Source organism: Plectropomus leopardus, chromosome 16 (assembly GCF_008729295.1).
Source record: "Plectropomus leopardus isolate mb chromosome 16, YSFRI_Pleo_2.0, whole genome shotgun sequence".
Classification (NCBI taxonomy): domain Eukaryota; kingdom Metazoa; phylum Chordata; class Actinopteri; order Perciformes; family Serranidae; genus Plectropomus; species Plectropomus leopardus.
The window spans coordinates 8,048,273-8,063,263 of NC_056478.1; the positions used below are offsets into that span (position 1 = coordinate 8,048,273).

A 14,991-nucleotide genomic window follows, 5' to 3' on the forward strand; every position below is an offset into this window, starting at 1 on the left:
TTCTAATGATGTGGGAAACACTGGATAAATTAAGCTTGGATTATACTGCACAAGTTGAGTGAGAGTTTGTCTGTGAAGTATTCATTTAATCTTTCAAAATAAAGGCATTCTGCTAAACTGCTATCAGTCACAGTGACAACTGATATTTTGAAGCTAGTAATGGTTATGAGCGTCCTCGACTAGGAATCATTTTTCATGGCATTTCCGATACATAAAGCCTGTTTTGTTATCCATATTGTTTTTCTCATCACCGTATTTGGTGCAACTTTAAGTAAATTTATCCCTCACTGCGAAAACATATTTCTGAGTCACATGCTTGTCAGAAACAGCAAAATAAATGGAAGGAGAAATAACAAAAAAAGGAAGGGAGAAAAAAGAGATCGTGGAGGAGAGGAAGGAGCAGAAGCAGAAGGGAAATAGCCGGAGAGGGAGAAAAGCAGGGAGGAGAGAGGTGCTTTGGGAGCTGAACATTATTTAGACTAAATGAGGTCAAGACCTTGAGATATACTCTGAATCTCAAACGTAGTTGTTCACATTTGCAGCTCACCGTGTATTTAAGTGTGTGTGTGTGTGTGTGTGTGTGTGTGTGTGTGTGTGTGTTTGTGTGTGTGTGTGTGTGTGTGTGTGTGTGTTGGCATGTGTCCATTCAGTCAATAGAATACCAACCAGGTCAATGTCATTTTTTCCAGCACTTAAATCCTCCTTTGGACAATCAGGCCTCTTTATTCAGAGTAATATGTTAGTTTAATGTCTCACAGAAACACATACACCTCCATCACCGTCTGCCTGCGTCTTCCTCTCTTTCTCTTGTTCCTCCTCTATTGTCACGGGGTAATAAGGTCACTAAAAAGCTGACCTTACATTGACCGCACCTTGCTGCATCTTCGCTCCAATCAGCCACCTCCTGCAGGTCGCCTTGGAAACAGACAGCCAATGGGAGCGCAGATCAGAGAGCAAAGGTGTTCTGCTAGTGTGGCTGCTATATCACCACACACACACACACAGACATACACACACACACACACACACAGAGTTATCTCTTTTTATAACAGGAACACACAGCACTGTAGTTCCTTAATTATTCAATCTGCATCCGTCATTGTTTTCAGGTTTGTGAATGAGCAGATGTGTGACCATGAGAGAGAACAATGAGAGGTTTAGTTACAACAGAGACATGTCAGCGTGGACGGTTTTATTTTGACGATAGCAACTAATACAAAACTATCCACCTTGACATTGTATCATTGTCAAAGCAATAGAAGGAGCTGAAGTTCAATTTCAGTGATCAGAATCTCACTAATGTTTCCCCACAGAGAGATAATAGAGAATTACTTTTTTTTTTTTTTTTTTTAAATAGTTTTAGGTTTTGAATTAAAATAGTGTCAGTATGGCTGTGAAACCGTGAAACTTTCGGCTAACCTTGAGGTTGTCATTGTAGATACCAGACATCCTCTGTGTGTGTGTGTGTGTGTGTGTGTGTGTGTGTGTGTGTGTCCATTGATTCAAGTGCTCTATTTTGGAGCAAAACACCACAGAGCTGTTCTGCTCCACTTACACCAACACCTGTTTTCTCTGTCTGTTCCAACAATTTGTTCAATGCCCATGTTTTCTCTCTGTTATCTGTCTGTCTATCTGTGTATCTGTCTGTCTTTTTGTCTGGTTATCTGTCTTTCTGTCTGTCTTGCACAAAACAATAATCCCCTCCTCTATTTTCTGGTGCTCTCTTTGTCTCTAGTTGATGGGGTTTATCTACGCCTGCTATGTGGTCAAGCTCATCTCAGAAGAAGAGGATAGCTGTAAGTACACACTCTCTCACACACACACACACATTTTACAGCAGAACCAAAGCAAACAAATAATTTCACCCTGCGTTAAATGTCATTGCAAGCTTTTTTGTTGCTGACTTTATTCTCAGCTCAGGATGCCATTATTACACTATATCTTTACATATAGAGTTCCTGTATTCATGGAAAACCTGGAAAAGTCATGCCAGGCCTGGCAACATTATGAAATTAGTAAAAATCATTGAAAATTTTGGAAAAGGCATGGAATTTTGTTCTAGGTAATGAAGTTGTTGGTCATTTTCCATGGATAACCTTTGACATAGTGTAACACAGCAGAAAATATATTTTCTGAAGCTTTCGACGTAACATAGCTCTGATGTGTGACATTTTGTTAACCATTGCGTGTGTTTCTTCAATTTCTCCCCACTTTCTGTCTCTCTCTCCATGTGTGCCAGCAAGCTGAAATTCTGTTAAAATAGAGTTTGAATCTAATATGTTCTGAATCACGAGGTAGATAGGAAAAAAATAATAATATAAGCGAAATATTCACAATCCTGATTAGTCAAAAAAATCATTTGTTTGAGATCGGATTGGAAAAAGTCATGGAAATATTTTTAAACTTTGCTCACAAAGATCTGTGGAAGCAATAGCAAATAGTGGTTTGCTGCTGTATTAATGTTTAGAATCTCATATATTGAACTTTAAATGTCAAGTATCACTCAAACTACACAATGAGAGCAGACATTTAAAGCTTTACAGACCTGCTGTGCTTAGTTACGGTTGCTATGATTAGAAATTGCTGTGCGGTGTAGGGGGTTTGCAAACTGTCACTTTAAAATATATATGGTTGGTTTAAGTGGCTGTTGCCTTTGTTTACTATCACTCATCGCTCTTTCCTGGCGTGTCCTCTTGTTCACTCTCTTGGTAACGAAGCAGCAGGTTTGAATGAAGCCATCTTGAGCCTGTGCTGACACTTAGAATTCAAAGTGAAATCTGTAGCCTCCAGATTTTGCAGTCAGGTTCGTTCATTTACAGTGACACACAGAGAGAGATAGTGAAGGATGAGGAGTGCTAGGTAGATTCATGCTAGATCAAAGCTGTCTTTCATTCATATGTCTCGCCTACACCACTTTAACCATCAAGCAACAGTAACAGGAGGAATCCAAAAGGGTGAGGAAGGAAAAACCAACTAAAACATGTTCACCCACCTCATTAATCTTCATTCAGTCTTTTATCAATACATACATTTATCAATACAACCAAACTGATTGGGAAATGTTCAGCGTTGACTACCATTTAGTAAGCATTTGCACAGTCTAAATGAATCACATTAGGAGTGTGATACCAGTAGAAGAGGAGGAGAATGAAGCAAATCAACATGTTAATTCTGCGATTGTTGTACTTTGAATGCAGCGCATGCCTCTGAGCATTAACTTGAACGAGCGCATTTACCTGAGGCAATCAGTTTAGTTATTCCATTAAAGAAGACGCAACCGAGGATCAATACCAAAGCATGTCTTATTCAACACTGAATTGAGGATGGTGTTTGCAGATGCATAAATATTGATAGGTGATAAACGCAGGCTGGATCAGGGGAAATAGTTGCGAGTAGACAAGTTTTCCTGCTTTCCTTTCAGCGGGTTTGGTGTTGAGATTGGCAGAGAAATTATATTCATTTGATAGAAAATTGGAGGTCAGCAGCAGATGCAAGACTTTATGTGACAACACGACCTCTGTGTCAACAAGGTCATGCATTAATATTAAGACATCATTAATGCAAATCACAGTCAAGGCTTGTACGATCATGAGAAACCTGGAAAAGTCACAGAATGTCCAAATAGCAATTTCCAGGCCTGGAAAAGTTTTGGAAAACTAATTATATCCTGAAAGTTTTGGAAAAGTCATTGAATTTTTTTTCACAACCCATAGAATAACACGTGTTAAAGGAATGTAGGAAACCATGATAATTTCTATTTTACCATTTCTGCCTATAATAACTAATGTAATTTTGATGACTGTTGTTTTGGTTGGAGCGTGGATTTGAGAGGAATGTTTTCTTTAACCCCCCCTTAAAAAAAACTACTTTGTAGAGATTAAAAAGATGCAATTTTTTTCTTTTAAAATGCCAAAAAAATTTAATAGAAAAAAAAACTGTGGACATTTTTTTAAGAAAACATGCCTTGGAGCACAGGTTTCCTTTAACAAATCAGCGGTAAAATAAATGCAAAATGCAGCCATATGATGCCCCTCCCCTAAAGCACAAAAAAAGTCCCTCTCCTGTGTTTGAAAATTTGGTTGACATGCCTTCCCCCGTTTTGCATCACCCCCCCTGTTTTATTTATATATTCAGTTTTAATCCTGTTCTGAATTCATTATTTTTTTAAATAATATATATTTGAAAACGTTATTATATAGTAATGGAAAAAAACTATAAGGAGCATCGACTGTTGTTTGACAGAATGTATGGTCTTTCAAATTTGTCTCAAAGTCATGGAAAAGTCCTGGAAATGTATTGGTAAAAATGTGTCTGAATCCTGACCAGTTAAAAACAACTGTATTTATCCCACTTTTTCTGCAGTATAATAGAGTTTCAGGGGTTATTTTTTCATTTGAGAATATTTAATACTGCATTTGAATAAGTTTTGTGTTGACAGGAAACCTAAAATGCCACTTGTTCAGTGTCTAAATAATTCATGTCCAACAGTTATTATTTGGCCTTTGCCTAACTGTTGTATTTTGGCCCTTGGCTCTCTGTGCTGCACATTTCTGCTTGTTTTGCATCCTATGAGAGCGAGAGAGAGCTTGTTGGACCTAAAAAAATAATATCAGACAAGTTAGAGCTAGAGAAGAACACTGTGTATCCATGTGAGAGTTCATGTGTTTAGCAACATGTAAAATTCTGCTCGGGAAATCATTCCTATCTTCACTGTAACAGCTGAAACCTTAGGCAGAACATAAACTTGTAACACTTATTAAGTAGTTTCTAGTATAACGGCCATAAAAACCTTTTTTCTAAGCCAAAGTTATGTTTATTTCACATGTGATGTTGCTGTTCGTTGACTACAGTTTAGCATTTAACACCTTAGTTCTACTGGCTTGTCACAAAGCTTAAAAAAGAGCAGGGATTAAACACCTCACTGTGCATGTGGGTTCTTGACTTCCTAATGAGCAGCCCCCAGGTGGTGAGAGTGGGCGGACACACCCTTACATCCTTATCATTAACAACGGAGCACCCCTGGGCTGCGTTTTGAGCCCCCTGCTGTACTCCATGTACACATATGAATGTGGCCACAACAGCATCATCAAGTTTGCTGATGACACAGCTCTGGTAGGCCTGATTACAGAAAACAATGAAAAGATCCCAACTTTCCAAATAACTGCCTTTTCCTCAAGCAGCAACCTCTGAGAAATGAAGCCAATGCGGAAGGGCCAAAAACTGCAGTTTATCGAATTGCCACTTGATCCTGGCTCCAAAACAGAATCAATCCCCATTGACCCCCATGTTGAAATGCCAAATTTTACAGCAGAAATAAACATGTTTTCAGCCTGGTACAAAAAACGGTTTTGGTCTGTATAGCTAATTCCAACATTTATAACAACTGCACAGGGGGTAAATGTTTTTATAAATCACCCGTTTACATTTTTATTAAGGCTTAAAGTTAAGTGACAGGCTGTCTGTCTATAGTGTCATTGGCATCTTAGACAGATCCATCCCTCGTTCCTCCACAGCTCCACCCTCTCGCCCAAATATGCTCATTTCTAGCTCAAAAAAATTAAACGTGGCGACAGCCAAAATGCCGAACTTGAGGTTTCAAGATTGAGATGTTTGTTACCACTGAATGGCCTGATAACAGGCCAACACCATCTGGCAATTTAGAGCTTCCAGTTCACCTCAGTATTATACCTTTTGACTGAAGAGAGCAATAAGAGCACACAGAGACATGGGAAGCAAGCAAACTGCACATAAATGAGCCGTAAGACTTTAAACCACACGAGTTATTTTCACACTTTTTCTCAAGGGACAAATGTTATCAGACAGAATCAGGATTCAAATTGAGGTTTCAGGCCACTATTAAGCCTTAATGAATATGCACACAGTGGCAGTGTCATGTCACATGCATCATTTTCATGTGACAAGAAGACAGTTTTCTCCAGAATGATTTGGGGATTCATTGTAATCCTGGCGTTGTGGAAGCCGTAAGCCTTAATGTGGCTGTGGAGGAGCGCTGCGCGATAATGCAGTCTGTGAGACTAAACAATAATCAGGGAGCTTTGTGGGGAAATGTGCCTTGGGTGAAGAAGCTAATACTCACTGAGGACCAATGAAGATTTTGAGTTGCTGAGAAAGCTAATTACTCTGATAATTATTCTGTGCATGTGTGAATGAGGATGTGTGTGTGTGTGTTTAAAGGTGTGTGGTTGCATCTGTGAGTGGGAGATTAATCACTATAGTGAGCCTTATCGGTCTCACAGCTTCTTGACAGACCTATTCTTATCAGACAAACGCACGTGAACAACACAAGTACACATGTACACACAAACTCTGCGACACTTCAGTCAAGACTGAATACTCACAACTTAAGAAATTAACCAAATACCACAATAATTTATAATAATTTGACCACAAAAATGGGAAAAATCTGTTCTTTCAGAGATCAGATTGTGGTTTCTGGCTTCTGGAGGGAATTGTTTATGTTGTTAGGCACTCATCGGACGAGCCTGCGCCTCATGAATAACATATCTGAGTTTTCAAATTGAGCTGCTACAGCTTGATCGGCGGCACACTGACAGGGTTACGGGCTCCATTTCCTCTTGCGTTCAAAGGGTCGAGCGCGTCAGAAACTCTGCGGAGACTGTTTGACTGCAGCATGAATCAGCAGGAAGCCCTCACCGTTCACACTCAGCCGTTCTTTCACAAAAGCATCCACACAAAGAAGGAGCACATCAAGCGCAGGCAACGTCTCCGCATCGTCTGACCGAACAACCGTAATGATCCGGATGATCGTAAAATATCAGAGTACTGCGGCAGTTCAGGAAAACTGCTGATAGACAAAGAAGATCAACTGAGTCCCGCTGTGTGGTGAAATCACAGTTTCACATGAATGAATTAAAGCGGATTAAGGGAGAAGTGTGAAAACTGAAGTCTGAGTTGTGGTGGCGTTTAATTATTTTTACACAACTTCAACAGAATTAGAGGAAAAAGAAAGTTATGGGAGGACGGCTGCATTGACCCACAGACCCAAGTAGCTCCAAAAATCCAACACTCTGATGACATAAGGCAATTATTTTCAAGCTAAATTTTCACACTGATAAAATGTTTCTTTAGTACAAATTTCTTGGGAATCAATTAAAGTCATAGTCATGCATTTTTGTTATGTTTTCAACATTTTGGGAAAATATGCCTATTTGCTATGATGCAGAAAGTTAGATGAGTAGATAACACACCACTTTCTGTCTGTTGACAGTAGAGCCAGTAGCTGGTTAGTTTAGCTTAGCACAGACAGTGAAACAAGAGGGAAATTGCTCGCCTGGCTTTTTAAAATTTGTTTATCTGTCCAAAGACCAAAATGAGCAAAAATACAAATTTGTAGTTTTAAGTCGAGTAATGCCTACCAAAAGACTTTGAAAACCCTTTGAAAAGATGTTGAAAATACTATTAAAGACTAAAATCTTACACTGTCTTATATCTAAAGACAAGAAAAAAGAGTTTTTAGTCACACACTGAGATTTTGCAAAGACTCTTTTTGAGATTACTTCACATCTTATTCCTAGCACACAGTTTCAAGCCAAACTCCCCTTTGATTCATGTTTGCTTACATTTTGCCACATCTTACCACTACAGCAGCACAAATGGTTGATGCCCACTGACAACGTTGGATGGATGTAGGTCGTAGCCTGCGGTTCAGTAGGAGTTATCTTCTCAGAATCTGCATACATCAAACTTGATGTTGCACCCAAGTATATTAGATCCATGTTGCACTGTGTAGCTCACACTAAACGTATAAGATTGTTAAAATCTCACAGCCTGTGGGAGGTTTTAGAGGTGCTTGTATAGCTGTTTCCTGTCTTTATGCTAAGCTACGCTAACCAGCTGCTAGCTTCATGTTTTACATAAACATACAGTATATGAGTGTGGTATCAATCTTCTCATCTAAATATCAGCAAGAAAATAAAGAAGCGTATTTCCCAAAATGTCAAACTATTTCTTCAAAAGGAGAGTTACAGCCTTAAATTTACTGCATTCATCATCTTTAGCTGTAGATATGTGAGTACACAACAGCAGCATTCATATTTGTGTTAGTAATTTATGGTGTATTTTAAAAGAGGCATGCACAAACTCATTAGTTTAATGAGTGTTGGAAATCGAATTGCTTTGGCTCCCGCGTGATGTTTGGACTATCCCTGCTTATTGCGTGCTTAAGGTATACTTAAAGCTGCTTTCATCTCCGCAGTGACAGCCAAATTCCACATTGTACTTGATGTTATGAAACCTCACTCAATAAATAAGAAAGTACGCTGCTGATCAAGGCGAGGAAGTAACCTTTTATGAGCTCCACAACATCAAAGTAAAAAAATATCATGGCTTCTCTCCTCAAAAGTCCAGGCTCTCAGCCTCAGTTTGAGGGAAGCAACAACCACCTGCTGGCAGCTCCTCAGCGCGGGAATCTGCAGAGCCATCCTAGATAATTTAGGAGTTAAGAGTATTCTCAAGGCATAAATATATCGCCGCATAAGTCTCAGTCTTCCTCCCCTAAAAATAGAATTTGATTTGCATCGCAGCGTTCTCACACAGTCCAGGCCAAATTTTTGCTCGAAGCAGTTTCATGCCCACAGTCCTGATTAGCTCGACGAGCAGCGGCGGCAGAGGTGGTGGTTCAGCCTCAAACTGTTCTGTTGAGACCTCTGGATGTGTAGGAGGCCTGATGCAGTGAATCATCTGTGGTGGGAGGTTCCCAGCTGATAACCACAATACACTTCCTCTAATTGGTGTTTCTTCTGTGCAGTTGATTTTATAGGAGGGTTCGACTCGTACGGTTACCAGGGGCCTCAGAAGACCTCCCACCTTCAGCTACAGCCCATGTACATGTAAGTGCAGTAACACGCCATCTATTCATCTACATTTCTATCTACAGACGCCTTAATGAAATTTTTTTTTTTTATCACATACCCACAATATTATCAAACTTTGACTGTTTTTCCGAGTTGCCTTTGCATATCTATCATATATCATGAAGTATGTTATCAACAGCTCATTATCCTCAGAAAATTTTAAACATTTCTAACTTGTTTATTATTGGATTCGTGTTTACTGACTGGTTACTTTTTCAGCTCAGTGTGCTCTTTGTAGTCATTTATCTTTTATTGTATTTTTTTATATATTTTAGTTAAGTGTTTGTTTTGGGTTTTTTTCCTCTTTTTGTAGTACAGTAGTAACCAGTATCATATCTCCATCAGGTAAATGTAGTGGTATGTAGTGTTTTTCCTCTGAAGTGGAAGTAGAAGTACACAAGTAAGTAGTATAAACCTGCGTTGCATAATTTTTAAGTACTTCTGGGGCCTTTTGTGGGGGGTTTTTCAGAGTACAATGAGTGAAAAAAGCTACATAAATCAATATGTTTTAACATATAAACATCATGATTTGATTTGATAGAGAAATTATTTTACAAACAAGCAGACAAACAAAAAAGGTAATATTTACAGACAATGAACGACAGAAAGCAAAAGCGATGGTCAAACACATGATGACTTGGTTTACATCTTCAAAACAGAGTGAGAAGAACTCATTTAATCCCACCCCTTCCTCATAAGTCATTGAAGTATTATCAGTATTATTTATGGATAAAAAGAGGAACATAAACTGTAAAATAATAAATATTAAGTAATCAAATAACTAAACAGTAACCCTTTAAACACCTGGTCATTGTCAAACTCCCTCTTCATCCCTGTACCTCATGAATGTTTTTATACATTATTTTATACTGGTTTATAGTTGGACATTGTTTTAGCTCCACATTAAATCTTTTTTATTATATCTCTTGAATTAGCAGCCCATGAATGACATTATGCACAAAAGTTACTGTGTACTGGGTAAAGACGTACTTTAAAATTGGTCAAAGTTTATGCTGTTCCAAACACAGCATTGCAGCATTGGTCACAAAAGGAAAATGTACGAGCAGTGCACGAAGCCTGTACAGTGATAAATATGTTGATATATGAATGATTCTTAAAAAAGCTGCAAGCAGCAATACATATGCCAAACACTCAGCCTGTTCTGAACAGTCACGCCTTGAATGGATACTGCATTTAGTTCTTTAGATGAGGATAAAATAGCATTTATTGTGCTAAATGGAACCAAAAATCCAGTTTTTATTCCTCAAATGCACTCTGGATCCTCAAACCCTCTTAAATTCCACCCTATCATCATGCTGTGTTTGGGGACTAATTTTTATCTGTGTTTGATATCTTGAGTTCTGCAGTGAGGATGATATAAGCACATTCTCGCTGTATCAGCATAAGGGCTTCTTATCATTTATCAGCCCAAGGTCTCATAAGTTATCACCGTTGTAGCACTTTTATCACTTCCCTCACATGTGGCAAAAGGTGATGAAAGCTACTGTATCCTTGATGGTGTTCTCATTGAAACTGTGTTTCATAATTTCTTTATTTTATCCACATTGACTGAAAAGGACATCCTGTTTTTGTGATATGGAGGCTTTTATTTTGTATCTCCGCAGGCTAGATGGTAGATAACAGAGTGATTTCAGGAGACTCAAACCCCAGATTACAATTTTGTCGAGATCTTCAGCTATTCTTAGGCCTGGAGAGCCAATAGGATAACACAAAATGAGTCTGAGTGCTGGCTTAGACAGCCCGGCATCAATCTCACTGTCTCTCTTCGTCTTGTGGAAAGCGGCGAGCCATACAGCAAAAGCTTACAGCACTATAACAGACAACAATACGGAATAATGGTGATTTCACTGATGTGCGGCAGACAGGTGATCAATAAGTGTTTTTATTAGAGAAAAGAGCCGGAGCGAATTAGAGAGAGATGCAGACGTACACAGGGAGAAATTGAGATCAAGATGGGTGAGAGACTAAGAGAGAAAGAGAGAGAGAGAGAGTGATGGATGAAAGGTAGGACTAAACAAAGAAGAAAGGCAATAAAGGGCCATTCTGTAGTTTTATATGTCCCCTGTGGAAGTCATAACACAGATCATAAATCATCGACCCCCAAGATAATGGCTGCAAACACACACACACACACGAGCCTGAGCATGAATACACATATCTGTGCACACACAGATGCAGGCACACAAACACTGCATACACACAAACAACCAGACACACACACACACACACACACACACACACACACACACAGTAAATGTGCTGATGGACATGTTGTGCTTGTACATTAATGCACACACACACACACAGAAACAAAGCATGTATGCACACACACACACTTGCACAAACATCATCAATATGCTATCATTGTTCCCCAGCTGTTGTCCCCTCACTTTGGTGTTTATTGGCTCAGGCCAGGGGGACCAATAAAAAGGCATCAGCTGTAGCGTCTCAGTGGAAATCTTTCACACCCAACCACCCTTACACACACACACAAACACACACATGCACACACACACACACACACACACACACGCACACATAACTTCGCAACAATTAACATCTCTAGAATTTTTGTAGAAATATGCACTTCTTTGCAAAGAAAAAAACATCTACTCATTGTTGACCTGTAAAAGCATGTGTTTCTTCACGTGCCTTTAAATGAGAGCAAGAAAAATGTCATTGCAATCGCAACACAATAGAGCTGAAATATCAAGTCCTGATCGTTAACATCTTATTAATTTTTCCCCACAATCGATGTTTTATTTTCTGCATCTGTTGTTAAAACCTGATTAAGCTTTCAGGGTCTTTCTTGTAGCTGGTTATTTTTTTCAGGGCTCAGAACAAATTTTATTACAAACTTATTAAATGTGTAAATTAAAGGGACAGTTCTCCAAAAATTCATATACATTCAAATGCATACGTACAAAATAAGCATCTTTTTCTCTTACCTGTAGTGCTATTTATCAATCTAGATTGTTTTGGTGTGAGTTGCAGAGTGTTGGAGATATCAGGGGAAGAAACATCTGCCTTTTCTCCAATATATGGAACTAGATGGCACTCTGTTTGAGGTGCTCAAAGCACCAAAAAAATAACATTCAAAAGACTCAACAGCAGCGTCCCTTTCCAGAAATCACGACCTGGTTACTTAAGATGATCCAAAGATCATGATGATCCCTTGTTGTGAGCAGTTTCATGTAGGAACCTTTTTCTTTTGAGCTACACCCACCAAACGTATCATCGTGCAGAAGGAAGCGTGCATGGACAACAGGCCCGAGCTCGTGACAGTCGTAAACATTAATGGTGTCCTCCTCAGCTGAGCTCTAACAGCTCAGTAGTGCCAGGTGAGCTGGTAGATGCACACTTTCTTCTTCATTGTGATACAGTCTTAAATTTAACTTTAAGATAAAAGGTATGATCCCGAAAAGAGAATATGTAACTCACTCAAGTTACAGTTATACAGCAGGACAATGATAAATAACTACAACAGCTGCTATTACTACTGTCTCTTTCTTCACCACTCAGCTGAAATCCTAAGGTATTGTCACAGTGTCACAAGTGGAGAGGAGTCCTAAAGTCACACATATCGAGTGTGACAGCAGCATTTACCTAAAGTTTGCTGACATTAGTTGCTGGTCATACCAGAGTTTAAGTGGGACTGAAGCTGCAAAACCCCATGGGTGTATCAAATTGGGCAGCAGTGTATTTTACCACTTATGAATTAAACATGGGTACTGTTAAGCTAACAATAATGTAACATTTATTGTTATGGAAAAGCAACCGATTAGACAGTTAACACGCCCCAACCACTTTTCTTTTAATACTTTCTGGATGCCAACAACGTGCTGGTTATGCATGTATTTATTTATTTATTCATTTAGTAGTTTAAATTTGATATAAAGTTTGGCCCTATTGATTAAAATCTGTTTAGATAAATAAACTTGGCTTTCTTAAGCTGAGATTGATTTTTAATGGTGCAACAGAACCCTGCTTAGTATTTAATCTAATTTTAAACCGAGTTTTACTAAACACTGATTAGAGCTAATCTTAGATTAAATGAATCCTTGTTGATGTAAGCCAGCCTAAATCATAGATATACTCTGAATGACATATACTGCTCCTTTAAAACACAGTGTCAATAAATATATAGTTTTTTTATTTTGCTTAACAAACAGCATTTTTTTCTTGTCTTTCCTGTTTTAATTTGGAGGAAAAGTATCAAAGTCAGTGTCCCCATGTGGGTGAGCTCAAGCTGTCTCCTGAGTGTTATCTATAATAAAACACACAGGACAAGAGCCTCTGATGTCCTCAGTGAACATTATGTTGTTCAGCTTATTTTCCAGAGTGAATCAGTTTAACAAGGACGCCGCCGAGCAAATGCACCGCTAAGCATTTAATCATAAACCTCTTAATCTTTACAGTCCTCAATTATACCTCAAACAGTTGCAGTTTAAGAGCTCCACATAAACATTTACCTCTAAATCTATACTAAAGCAGTAAAAAGGGATTTAGTTGCTATTTTTTGTGTAACCCTCTCTTCTCCTCTTCACTCAGGTCGAAGTAAACCCAGGAGCTACTCCAGGAGCGCTGCCTTACCAACCACCACTGCTTAACATCCTGCTCTTACGACTCCGACTGTCTCTGAATAAACAACAAAGACAAGTAGACAGGATACAGATGATATTCTGCGTTTTAACCTACAAATCCCCCTCCAGTTCTTGGTCAAATTGCCGCCCTGGTCTGTTTTTGATGAAACACTGGCCTTGTGTGGTTGAACACGGTAACTGCAGGAAATGTGAGCAACACCAGTGCAGGCAGCCTCCCTAACAACTGCTTTTTTTTTTTTTTTTTTTTTTTTTTTTTAATCTCTGAGGGACGCAATCAGGAGCCGACTACTCGCTTCCTCTTGTGATGTTGGTTATCTGCATTGTGGGATGTAAAGAGGCCCGATTACTCACGGAGTTCAGCCCTGTTTCTTCAAGCTACTGCAGACAAGTGCAGGTATGCCTGACCAAAGAGTTAAAAAAAGACACAGACACATCCTCCTGTATAAATAGAGCCTGTTTAAACATCTGGAACTTTTTGCTCTTTGTGCCTGACACATCAGACACTGGACATCCAACCAGACCGACGAAGCATCTCTAAACAAGACTACCGATATAGGAATGTCTTTTTGTTTTTTCTAAGGTTTCTTTTTGGTGCATTCGGGTTCTTGTTGCAGCAAAAACGGGAGCTCGAATACAAGAATGTCAGAAAAACAGTGTAGATTTACATCCTTTCATTCCACATGTGCATGTGTATAGGGTACACACACATTCACATACATTCAGTGATGCATATGTGAGTTCACACATGCATGCACAAACACAAGACAGATGTATTAACTTTTTTTGCTACTAATGTGAATCTTAAACAATGTTTACAGTAGATATCAGTCTGCCGGACAGAAAGACTGAACATCTGACAGATGGACTTTCTAGCTGCAGCATCCCACAGGCCATGGGGTGTTTTCTGCCATATTAGTACAGAAGGGGACAGCTGTTCCAGATGTGTCTCTCGCTGTCTGAATATTTTGTCTTCCATCCAAGACAGAGCAGTCGAGGTAGATAGAGACAGAAGATGACAAAGAAAACAACCCCAGAAGAGGCAGCAGTTTCCCCCTCAGTCCTTTTGTAGCTCTGTAGCCAAGCTTCTGTCGTCACTCACACATCTCTTTCAGCAAGCGAGTTTTTACATTTTTTCTGAATTCAAACAAAAAAAGCAGGAGGCCAAATCAAGTGCCCAATCAGCATGATCCGCAGCAGCCACCTCTTTTTAAAGGTGCAGTGTGTAGGATTTAGGTGGAAGTATTGGCAGATTTTGAATCTATTAATGTTTTCTTTAGTGTATAACCACTTCAAAATAAGAGTTAGTGTTTTTGTTAGAATGAGGTGTTTATATTTAAGGACCAGGTCCTTGTCTATGGAAATCACCATGTCGCACTGCCATGTTTCTACAGTAGCCCAGAACGGACAAACCTAACACTGGCTCTAGAAAGGGCTATTCACGTTTTCGCATCGGCCACCATAGTTAGAAGCCC

General features: G+C 39.1%; 1 protein-coding gene across 1 annotated transcript in view; it reads left to right on the plus strand.

The window, feature by feature from the left end:
- nkain2 (sodium/potassium transporting ATPase interacting 2) overlaps nt 1-13,730 on the plus strand; it is a 97,775-nt gene extending 84,045 nt beyond the window's left edge. The window contains exons 5-7 of the mRNA XM_042503742.1: nt 1,736-1,796; nt 8,789-8,870; nt 13,467-13,730. Coding sequence (XP_042359676.1) covers nt 1,736-1,796; nt 8,789-8,870; nt 13,467-13,476 — 153 coding nt within the window. The 3' untranslated portion in view covers nt 13,477-13,730. The remainder of the gene's footprint in view (nt 1-1,735; nt 1,797-8,788; nt 8,871-13,466) is intronic.
- The last annotated feature ends 1,261 nt before the right edge of the window (nt 13,731-14,991 follow it).